Source organism: Bos mutus, chromosome 22, assembly GCF_027580195.1.
Source record: "Bos mutus isolate GX-2022 chromosome 22, NWIPB_WYAK_1.1, whole genome shotgun sequence".
In the NCBI taxonomy this organism is placed as follows: Eukaryota; Metazoa; Chordata; class Mammalia; order Artiodactyla; family Bovidae; genus Bos; species Bos mutus.
Window position 1 is genome coordinate 62,834,791 of NC_091638.1, and position 12,022 is coordinate 62,846,812.

General features: G+C 48.4%; 2 protein-coding genes across 4 annotated transcripts in view; one reads left to right on the plus strand and one right to left on the minus strand.

Moving 5' to 3' along the window:
* Nucleotides 1-12,022, plus strand: part of KCNQ1 (potassium voltage-gated channel subfamily Q member 1) — a 380,806-nt gene that overhangs the window by 175,208 nt on the left and 193,576 nt on the right. For both annotated transcript variants that reach the window (XM_005904430.2, XM_070360257.1), the window contains exon 11: nt 11,659-11,779. In XM_005904430.2, coding sequence (XP_005904492.2) covers nt 11,659-11,779 — 121 coding nt within the window. The remainder of the gene's footprint in view (nt 1-11,658; nt 11,780-12,022) is intronic.
* LOC138984740 (uncharacterized) overlaps nt 2,199-12,022 on the minus strand; it is a 56,465-nt gene continuing 46,641 nt past the window's right edge. The window contains exon 2 of one of the 2 annotated variants that reach the window (XM_070360258.1): nt 2,199-3,661. In XM_070360258.1, coding sequence (XP_070216359.1) covers nt 3,486-3,661 — 176 coding nt within the window. In that variant the 3' untranslated portion in view covers nt 2,199-3,485. Of the gene's footprint in view, nt 9,889-12,022 lie in introns of both variants that reach the window. The other variant, XM_070360259.1, reaches the window with a different exon arrangement.

Sequence of the window (12,022 nt, forward strand, 5' to 3'; positions counted from 1 at the left end):
CTCACTGCTGAAAGCTACCCCTCGGGGGTTCATTGTGCGTCACTCCTGGCCTGCCCTGTGTGTGGCTCAGCAGGCCCCCGAGGTCAGAGATAGCGCTCAGAAAAGCATCTGGCAGGCCCACATTAGGGGCCTTCGGTGCTGCTGGGACGTGAGTGCTGAGGGTACACAGTGAGGCCCCCGTGCTGCCTCTGTGTCCTTGAGAACAAGGATCATGTGCTCTTTACCTCTGTGTCCCTGATGCCTGCCATACGCCAGGGTCTCCGAGATGTGCTAAGCTGACTGACCCAGCTGGGGTCCTGTCTCTCACAGCCAGCTGATACTAGCCTTGTGGCCCTCTGCCCTCTGCTGTGGGCTGTTTCTTCTGCAAGCGCCGTCCTTGTTCATCCACGTTTTTGTTTTTTTTTTCCTGATTATTGGAAATTTCCTCATATTTGACCACTTTGACTCCTGGGCCCATGAAGAGGCTAGCAGCATTGGAACGGGGCCTGGGGGGCCACACCAGATCGAGGCCACCGTGTCTTTTCATGAAGTTGTGTTTGTGCAAACTAGGTGGGGGCTGTCAGAGCTGAGAGTTCTCTACAGGGCCCCTTGCCCTCTCCCTGCCTCCAGTACTCCTGCAACCAGCAGGGACCCGTGGGGGTGAGAGGGGAGCCAGGCTACGTTGATTATCTTTGACATCAGTTGTTAATATAATTTTGACATTAAGCCTCCCCCTTACCAGCTCCGGGGTAGCTCTGTGTCCAGGCTCTGGCGTGGGGAGCTGTGGGGAGCCTCTCAGCCCTGGATCTGGCCTGGCTGGGAGGCGGCCTGGGAAGGGACCTGTGTTTCTCAAGCCCGCGCCCTCGGGGCCTGGGGGTGGGGCCCCAAGCAGATGTCTGGATTTGGTAGCCAGGGCCTGGAGCCGGATGCTGAGAACGAGGCCTGCAACTCATTTCCCCATTAAACATTCTGAGAACATCTGCACCGGTTTCCAAGGCTTCTCCCTCACTAATTGCTTTGATTATTGTGTGAAGTTAAGAACTGGCACATTTCCGTGATGTTGTGATGAAGGTGAAAAGATCGCTCTTAATTAGATTAAAAACATTTTTTTCTTCCTCTGTAATTTTGCCTTGAAAATCAAGGCCATTTTTTTGTTTTCTTCATCCAAAGACCTCCAGAAACTTTCCTCCCCACCTCTCCAGAGGTTTCTTGGGAATGTCCTGTGAGCTCAACTCTTGGAGAAGACAGTGCTTAACCCAAATTCCATTGTATATTAACGTTTCCCGGGGCTGCTCTTGCTGCCGGGAACCATCCCCGGGAACTGTGTCTTAGGAGATGTGGACGGTGACTTCCCGGAGCACAGAGACCCCAGAGGGTTACCCGAGTTGTGTGGGTGGCTTTGTTGCTCCCCTTCCGTTTCCTGTGCTGTCTTGGGGTCGACCCTGTCCTGGCTCTGTTGCCGCATGTGTTCCTGAGCACCCCCGCTTTTTGGACCCCACCCTTGGTTCTGCAGAGCCATTTTCATTCTCTCAGATTTGTGTGTGCTGAGGCCTGTGCACCAGTGTGGAGGTGAGTGCTGGGGACCAGGGTCCTCAGTGCCCTCACCTCTGGGACTAGAAGGCCAGTGTCCTCCCTAGGGTTGGTCACATTTGACTGTCCACATCATGGTCATGCTCATGTCCAATCTAGGCTGCACACCTTTGACTGGTGTGGGATCCAGCATGTTCCACAGTTGACTTTAAACAACCTTGCAGCAGCACCACAGCACAGAAAGCCAGCCTCTGGCTTTAGGGAGCCACCTTCTGACAACCCCCTGGGCCATCATGGAGGTAGCTCCTTCCCACCTGCTTTTGTTCCTCTGCCCTGTAACCCCCAAACCACAGTAAGGGGAGTGTGAATAATCCAGCTCCTGTGTGACCCTGCCTGCTCAGACCCACCCCCTTGGGCTCAAGCCTCACCCCCAAGTTTGTCACATTCCTGAAGATTCTCTTGGTAACAAACAATGGAACCCCAACTCCATCTAGCTGAAACCCAGAGAGGACATGTTTTGGCTCGTACAACTGGACCCAGCTGTTTCAGGCACAGCTGGACCTGGGGCTGGGATGCTCTCACTGCTCACTCTCACTCTCCCCCTTTTCTGCACCCTCCCCTCGGCCTCCCTGTTCCTTCTGCTCCCCCACCCCTCCCCACTGCCCCTGGGATGGCCATGTCCTCAGGCAGCCACTTTCTGAAGGCGGCAAGATGGCTACCAGCTCATTAAACCCAGCCCAAAGAGGTCACTACTTTCCCCATCACATTTGCCAAAGTCTGGGGCCAGGCTCTCAACAGCCCCAAAAGGGGTATGAGCCATCTTTGGACCTGCCTCTGTGCCTCCTAAGGCCAAGGCCTGAGCCACGGGCCCTCTCTGGGGATGACCAGTAGGTACCTGTATCCTGTGGCCTCAGGAACAGGGAAGGAGCAGCCCGCCCTCCCCCAAGGAAGATTTGAGAAGCTGTTCCCAGAAGCCAGGCCTAGCTGCTGGACAGGCACAAGCAACAGGTGTCCACTCAAGCAAGGTATTTTCCTAAGCGGAACTGGGTGCCAGCTGTGAATATACATTTTCCTTCCACTCTCTGCCCTGTTCCTGGCAGCTGTTGTGGGAATGGCTTTTACTTTCTGTCCATGTCCCTTACTTCTCGCCTCTGAGTGGAGACACAGGTGGCGACGCGGCAATGCTGGCTTGTGGTCTGTGAGCTGGGCATGAGCAGCTGGCACAGACCTGGGGCCTCAGCTCAGCAATGTCACGCAGGGTCTGGCTGCAGCTGTCCGGATGCCCTGGGGAGGGGGTTCTCATTCACAGTGCAGGATCTGCAGGGCTTTGGCAAATCTGCCAAGAGGGGGTGGATTTTTTGGCGGGGGAGGTTGAGGCAGGCAGGTGGGAAGGGGCTTTGACTTGGGAAGGACAGGGGCAGCTTCTGTTTGTCCCTGCGGAGAGAGCTGGCTCGGGGAACATGCCTGTGCCAGGCCCTGGAGGGATATGGGGGGAGGTGGAAGGCAAGGTGCCATGCCAAGGAACCGGCAGACCTGTGGTCCCAGCACGCATAAGCCCCATACCCATCCAGAAGAGGGGGTGGTCTTGAGAGCCTTGGAAGGCCCTGTGAAGGGCTCAGCAGGATTTTAATCAGTCACCAGGGGGAGAACCAGGCGAAGGCCCAGACACCAGAGGGACTCTCCTGAGGACAGGGGGCAGTAGGGAGGGGCTGGGGCCTTACGGCAGGTCTGACTTGGTGCTGAAGTCCTGGCCTGGTCTGTGTGGTCCAGGGCATCATTTTTAGCCTTTTAAACTGGTTTGCTCATCAAGAGATGGGAATCAAAGCTGCGATCTTGCAGAGCTGCTGTGACAAAGAAATGAGGCCACAACTGGAGAAGAAGACAGGGATGGGAATTCCCTTCCTGCATCGTGTAGAAGCCAAGTGTGTTCCAGTGTTGGGGATCAGCTGGACTTCCTGTGAGAGTGAGGGACTGGACTAGGCAGAGGCTGGATGGAAAGCCAAAGGAAGTGAGACCAGGTGCTCCCGGGAACAGAAGGTTCGGGAGGTACCTGTGGTAGGAGAGAGCTCTGTTCGGGCACGTGGGCAGTTCCAGGTCAGGATGAAGGGTGCTCTCACATACTCCGATGTAACTCCAGGATGGATGTGCAGGGCTGTGGGATGAGGCAAAGTACAGACAGGGGTGACTTCCGTAAAATATTGTTTCCTGGCTTGAGAAAATATCATCCAGGACAGAAAACATGAACACTGTAAGGGAAGAAATGCAAGTCATCCAGTCTCTTCTCCCTAAAGACAAACAGTATTTTGATCAATTTCCTTCCAGTCTTTTTTTTTTGTGCCCAAATTTTTTAAAAGAAAAATTCAAGTCACCCCACTAAGCAGACCCACTGGCTAGAAGGAAAGACTCTGTGCTGTTTGGTTCCTGTTCTCTGGAGAGAGGGTGAGACTTGGCAGCCGGTGTCGCCAGCTGTGGTAGTCGCCACGCCAGAGGCTGCGTTCGCCATCCCAGACCTCCCATTTTCCTAGAAAACAAAATTGTTTTGTTCTGCCTTGAAAACTTAGGCCCAGATTCTGGCCTTGACAAGGCAAAGGCAGCCAAGGAATTAAAGCACTGAAAACTGGGACTGTCTCATGAAAGTGTGACTTCTCTGTCGCCAGGATGCAGGGCTCTTTTCCCCAAGGTCTGGCACTCTGGATGGCTCACCTGGCATAGCTCTGATGCCCTCCTAGGGGCCTGGGTGTCCACACGGGTTGCTGAGTCCACCAGGGGCTCAGCCTGCTCTGCAGTTGCAAGGCCAGGGCTGTTGGTTTTATCACATCTTTGCAAAACACCAACCACAGTCTCCTTGAAGTTGGGGATGAGAAGCCAGGTTTCTTGGGACACAGCATTTACCCCAAACCTTGGCCCACAGGGGCAGTATGCCACTGTGTCTGCCAAGGATACAAATCCACCTCCCAACCCCTCCACACTCTCTGTACCTTCTTGCAGGAGCCTGACCAGGCTGGGACTACAGGTGGGAAGTGGGGAGGGGTTTGTGACCCTGACTGCTGCCTGCCTGTGATAGGTGAGGCAGACCCCCCAACATCCGACATAGGAGTGGGCAAGAAAGTGCCATTCCTGTCTATTAGGAAAAACCAAAATGTGGAGCCCCTTTCTTTGCCCCTTGCTGTGGGGGCCCCATATGCTGTTCTCAGGATAAAACCAAACATTGCACATTCTTCTCTGGCAGGTGCAGGCCCTAACTGCTCTGACGAGCCAACTGACATGCAGAGTTTAATTTCCTGAAACACCAGGGATGGGCCTTTGTCAGGGGTCAGGTGGCTCACCCTTGGCCCTGGGGCTTTGGAGATGGCACTTGTCATCTTGGGTGTTTGGAAAGTAGCTCCACTTTCCAGCCACTGCTCTGCTGTTCCTTCCTTCTGTATACAAGTGATGCAGACGTAAAAATATGTATTTGTGCTCGTTTTTCCTTTCCTTTTTTTTTTTTTGAGAGAACATTTGAATCCTGGATGAAGTTCTAGCTCTGTCACTTGACAACTGAATAATATAATCCAGGGTACTTGAATCTCAGCCCCAAATCTCTAAAATGGGGGCCATAAATGTTCCTGCCAGGTCCCAGACCTGGGAGCCTTTGAATGCGCACGCATTCTTCAAGACTTAGCCGTCACTTTCCTGCACTCTCCGAGAATGTCACGGGCAAAGAGCCCTTCACTCGGAGCCCTTCTCCAGGGTGTGACTAAGTAATGTCTGTGCGGTTTCCTGCTGGAAGTCTGCCCTCGCCCCCATGGGCTATGAGCTCCCTGAGTTTATTTACATCTCTCTGATTGCAAGTCAGGCACAACACCTTTCCACATGTTCATCAGCCATTTGGATTCCTCTTTTGTGATGTGCTTGTCTCTTGCCCTATTTTTCATTAAGTTGCTAATGTTTTTTTTCTTATCGATGTGTAGGAATTATTTGTATTTTGTGGATACTCTTCTATGGTTGGCTTTTTACTCTTACATACGTTGTCTGATGATTCTTGTTGTTTCATTGCCAAGTTGTGTTGGACTCTGCGATCCAATGGACTGTAGCCCTCCAGGCCCCTGAGTCCATAGTGTTTTTCAGGCACGAATACTACAAGTGGGCTGCCATCTCCTCCTCCAGAGGATCTTCCTGACCCAGGGATCAAACCCACATCTTCTCTATCTCTTGCATTGCAAGTGGATTCTTTACCTGCTGAGCCATAAGGTCTCAATTTTAATGTAGTTGAATTAATCAATCTTTTCCTTTATGGTTATTGCTGAAGTCTTAGAAAATTCTTCCAAACCCTGAGGTCATGAAGATATTCTTCTAGATTCAGCCAGAAAGTATAGTTTTCTCTTTATTAGTTTGTAACTGCCAGGAATGCCATTAATGAACTGTTGATGTATGGTGTGAGGTAAGGGTCCAGTTCAACGTTTGCCTCGTGGGAACAGCCAGCTATCCCTGAACATCCTCGTCCCACCATCTGCAGGCCACCTCTGATACACAGAAAGCATTCATTATGTGTGGGAGCTGTTTCTAGACAGTCAATGCCGTCCCCTTAGGCTGGCTGTCTCTCTCTGCATCAGCACCACACCACCTCGATTACTGCCGCTTGGTAAAGGTACTGATGTCTAGCAGAGCAAGTTCTCTTACCTCATTGTTGTTCAAGAGTTGTGTTGATTCCTGGCATTTTGTACTTGCAGGAATCTTAGAATCAGCTTGCCAGGGTTCCAACACAGAAACTATGGTATTTTTATTATGATTTGGGGAGAATCTTTTTACTATTGAGTTTTCTAATCAATGGAACAAAGCATATTTCTCCTTCACTTATGTCTTCTTGAATGTCTCTCGTTAAGGCTTTGTAATTTCTCTATAGAGTTCTTATATATCCTAAATTAGATACTAAAGATTTTTTGTACTACTGTATACAGGATTTTTTCCCCCTCATTTAAAAATAATATTTTTATTTACAGAGAGGTAAAATAGTAGAGTCCCCATATTCCTCTCACCAGCTTCCCCTAATGTTAGCATCTTATGTAACCATGGTACAGTGATAAAAACTAAGAAGTTAACACTGCAACAACGCTAGGAGTTAAGCTACAGTTTCACTCATTTATCTGGATGCTACTTGTTTAACTGCTATGTCCTTTTTCTGTTCTAAGATCAATCATTACACTTATTCGGTTCTCCTTAATTTTCTCTGATCCATGACAACCAGTTTTAGCCCCTCCTTGTTTTTCATGTATCTCCTTGACATTTTTTAGGAATACTAGTCAGGTGTCGTGACCCCCAGTTTGGGTTTGTCACTGCTTTCTCAGGACTAGACCAGGGTTTGGGGGAAGAATGCCATGAAGTAAAGGTACTTTTCTCCTCATACCATACCACAGTTCATGACATCAACATGGTTTATCACTGGTACTGTTAACCTTGACCCATGTGGTTAAGGTGGTGTCACCCAGCCTTATTTAGCATTTTCCCCTTTCCACAGTCAAGTCATAAGAAGGGAGTCACCATTCCTGCCCACACCCAAGGGGTGGGGAGTTACACTCTATCCTGCCAGAATGAATGGCAAAGCACTGGTGAACATATGTTAAAACCACCACAGAAATGAACAAAGATTAGCGTGGAGATCCTTTGAAGCTTTTCCTTAAAGTTTCACCTACTGATTTTAACATTCATCCCTGGATCTTGCCTATAGCAAGTAACACTGAGGTGTTCTAGTGGTGATTTTTTCCCTCAGTCTTTCTGCATTTATTATTTGAAATTCTTCTGTAAGGAACATATATACCTCTCTTTTAATTACTTGTTAATTTGTATCAGTATGGACTCAGGAATATTTATATTTTGAGCTGTAATCTAATAGTTATATCATTAATATAATTTTGTTGCTCAAATTATTGTAGCTTTGGACACTGGATTGAGAGCTCTTTTAGGTTAGTTCCTGTGTCCATTTGACATGCCCTCATCCTTCTCATTTATTAATTTTTTAGCATTTCTTTCCTTTCTAGCACTAGACAGTGCTTTAGACTCATTTTACATTTTCCCTGCCCTAGCCCTACAACCACCATTCTGTCAGAGTGTCCTGATTCCTTTTACTGGAGAACATACAGGATTTAGAAGCCAGGATCTGGGCACTGGATGTGCTCACTGCTCTAGGGTTGTCACTGCTTCTGGAGTCTCTCAATGGACAGAGCTAGGAAATATGTGTATATGAAAATAACCCAAGTGTGCAAGCATATCTATATGTATTTGTGTCTGTATTAAGTATGAGTTCATTCTGGTATTTTCTCATTACCGGTTCACTCACTGCCCCCCAACTCTGCTACTTTCCTTGCTCCCACTATCTATAAACTTACTTATTCAAGGGTACCTGTAGTGCCCCTTGAGAAACAAACTTACCACCTACAATACTGTGCTTATGAGTTCACTTTAACCATGTCCCGTGAAAGATCATTTCCCAAGGATTCATAGGTCAGCTCCTTCTTCCGCTCTCCTTACAGCGCTGTGTTATATATCTGTAATACAGAATTCACTGGGCACAGTCTGCTTTCCATCCCGGATCCTCCAACAGGCTTATTTTGGTAAGGGGCGGGGGTTGGTGGTGGTGTATACAGTGAAATTTATTCCTGGAGATGTATAAGTTCTGTGGGTTTTGACAAATGCTTGGAGTTGTGTATCCAACACCACATCATCATGCAGAGATGTTCCATAGCCTGTAAAATTCCGGGGTGCAGCTCTTCTGAAGTTAAGTACTCCCCCTGCCCTAAGTACCAGCAGTCACTGATCTGTTTTATGTCCCTGTAGTCTTGCCTTTTCCAGAATGTCATAGAAGTGATATCGTATCGTATGTGGCCTTTTGCACCTGGCTTCTTTCCCTGCTTAGCCGAATGCATCTGCGGCTCATTCATGCTGCCACATGCATCATGAATGAGCTCGTTTCTTCTGTTCCGGACGGTGTTCCACTGCGTGGACGCTCCACAGTGTGTTCACCGTCTCACCCACTGAAGCGCGTCCTGGTTGCCTCCAGGTTTTGGCAATTGTGAGTGAAACTGTTAGACACATATATGTACGAGTTTTTGTGAACGTAAATTTTCCGTTTACTTGAATAACTGGGACAGGGACCAATGCGTCACAAGACAAACATACGTTTAACATTAAAGGAAACCGCTAAACCCTCTTCCAACATGGCCGCACCATTCTGCATTCCCACCAGCAACATGAATAGTTCTAGTTGCTCAGCGTCTTCATGGGTATACCATACTGTCAGACTTGAAATTCTTAATGTAAGGTGAAAAGTAAGGCTCTACCTTTATTCTTTTCCAAATATCCAAACTTGCTACCATTTAAAAATTTTAGTCATTTCAATAAGGGTATAATGGTAGCTTGTTGTGGATTTAGTTTGCATTCCCCTAAAAACTATTAATTTTGATTGAATTGGGCATTTCCCCATGAGCTTATTAGTAATCCATTTTTCAAATTGGGTTGAAGAGTTCTTTATACATTCTGGAAAAAAGTCCTTGACCAGAGAAGTGACATGCAAACATTTTTTTCAAGTCTATGACTTGTCTTTACATCCTCTTAGCAGTGTCTCTTACAGAGCAAATGCTTTTAATTTTGATAAAGTCCAGTTTTTCTTTTTTTTTCCTGCTCACAGACTGAGTTTTTTGTATCATACTTCAATACTCAGTGCCAAATCCAAGGTCCACAGGTTTTCTCCTATCCTTCCTTGAAGAAATTTTAGTTTGTTTTGCTTTAGTTTTTTCAGTAAGACTGAATACAGTACTTTTCACATTTTCATTTTCTGACTATTGATGACCTCCTACAATGTGAGGCATAAGTGCTAAATGTATTAAAATCTACACACACACTTACACATTTAGGAGATAGTTATACTACTTTGACAAAGAAAAGGGAAATCTTTCTTTTTCAAAAGCAAAACATAGGTTGTTGTTGTTGCTCAGTTGCTAAGTCGTTTCCAACTCTTTACGACCCCATGGACTAGAGCATGCCAGGCTTCCTTGCCCTCACTATCTCCTGGAGTTTGCTTAAACTCAGATCCATTGAGTAGGTGATGCCATCCAACCATCTCATCCCCTATCATCCCCTTTTTTTCCTGCCCTCAATCTTTCCCAGCATTGGAGTCTTTCCCAGTGAGTTGGCTCTTTGCATCAGGTGGCCAAAGTATTGGAGCTTCAGCTTCAGCATCAGTCCTTCCAATGAATATTCAGGGTTGATTTCCTTTAGGATTGACTGGTTTAATCTCCTTGCTTTCCAGGGGACTCTCGAGTCTTCTCCAGCACCACAGTTTGAAAGCATCAATTCTTCAGCTCTTGTCCTTCTTTATGGTCCAAGTCTCACATCTGTACATGACTCCTGGAAAAACCACAGCTTTGACTATACAGATCTTTGTCAGCAAAGTGATGTCTCTGCTTTTTAATGTGTTATAGGTACAGCTCCAAAATCATAAAAAAATTTCCTACGACAAAGCCATAATTAGGGTTAAAACACTGAAGGTAGACTGGGGAAAGTATCTGTACCCCAGATGACAAAGGGTTAGTTATCTCTATCTAACATATTAAAATTTTCCTACAAACTGACAAACAAAAATGAGTAAAGGATACGAACAGATAATTCCACAAGAGAAAAACCAAATAGCCTCAGAGCCACAACAGGCATTCAACGTAGAAGGAAAACCAGCATGCCAGTCTTCGTCTGTATTTGGCGGGCCCCGAAAAGACTGCCAAAGGCTGGTGCCCGCATGGATGTGGGGAAGCTGCCATGTTCGCACACTACTGGTAGAGCCCAATACAACTTCTGGGGAAAACAATTCAGCAACATCTATTAAAATTACCAAGGAAACACCCTCTCACCTGCCTTAATGTGTCAGGTTTCCATAGAGACGGATGGTGTATCATTGTCTTAAAGTAGAGGCTTAAAGCTCATGGAACCAGATGTCCATCAAACATGGACTGGCTGAGTTAACTGTGGCAGATCTAAGCTACAGACTGTCGTGCAACTACTAAAGTAAGGCTTAGGTCCATGTCTACGTACCTGTAGAAAAGTGAGACGGGCATGCTGCAGAGTGACAGGAACGTCATGTGTGTGTAAATGCAAGTCCCACCAGGTGCCAGCGGCTCTGATGCACAGAGAGGGATGAGCTTGGAATTTAGTTGGTGGTTAACACTAATGACCTCAGCGGGGAGGAAGGACTTTGTGAATCTTTGACTTGCCTCACTTTTTACAAGTACTTATTTTACAATACAAACTTTAAATGAAAAAAAAAAAAAAAAAAAAGGGTCCAGATTGCAAATCCGGGGACTGACAGGTACTCTTAGTCAGCCCTGAGGGCCAGTGCCAGCCCACTGCAGGTGGGCCTGGGAATCTGGATGCTAACATGGGCTGTTGAGTGCTTCCTCAGGGTGCAGGCGGTGGGTGCAAGGGGCCAGGAGCTCTGTGGCTTCCCCACACCCGGCCTCCGACTCTTCATGAGCAGGAGTCCTACCGCCCTGGGTCTGTCCACATGACCATGGACAGTGTTGGGAATCAGCGTCTTACCAGATCTGTGCTTGTCAGCTATTCTCGACCCTAACGTCTGGTGTGAACCTGAGGAGAGGCCCAGACCCCTGAGCTCAGCCTGGCCACAGTCCTCACTCTGAGGAGATGTCATGCGTGATAAGTCACTCAGTCATGTCCGACTCTTTGTGACCCCATGGACTGTAGCCCATCAGGCTCCTCTGTCCATAGACTTCTCCAGGCAAGAATACTGGAGTAGGCTGCCATTCCCCCCTCCAGGGGATCTTCTGGATCTAGGGATCAAACCTGCATCTCTTGCATCTCCTGCACTGACATGCAAGTTCTCTACCAGTAGCACCACCTGGGAAGCCTTCCCACTGGCTCTCAGTTGCACCTTGACCACTGAGGGCTCACGCCTGTGGGAGCCATCGTGAACCCAGCCAATCCTTGTGCTGAGACTTCTTACGTCACCTCCACTCCTCCCCAGTGCTGTGAGTGGGTCTCTTACCTGCTTGTGGGAGGGCTCCAGGGGTTTGAGGAAGGCAGGTCTGAATTGGCATCTAAGCTCTGAGCAGCCCTGGGCCCCTCTGCCATCATGCCTAACACGCTGCCCCACATCTTTCCCAACAGTGAAAAAGAGTCCCACGCTGCTGGAAGTGAGCACGGCCCATTTCATGAGAACCAACAGCTTTGCTGAGGACCTGGACCTGGATGGGGAGGCGCTGCTGACTCCCATCACCCATGTGTCACAGTGAGTGCTTGCTCACCCAGGGGTGATGAGCGGAAAGGACGTGGGGCTCAAAGGGGCGGCCTCGGTGCTGGACCAGGGCTCAGGTCTGTTAGCCCAGTGCCCACCACTCACTGCCTGCCCCTCAGCAACCGAGGGCCACTGGCCCCCAGGGGCTAGACCCCACGCTGGGGCACCCAGCAGGGACATAGCAAGGGCATTTCCCACCAAGTTTGGGAACACGATCCTCTTGTTGTGACTTATGGA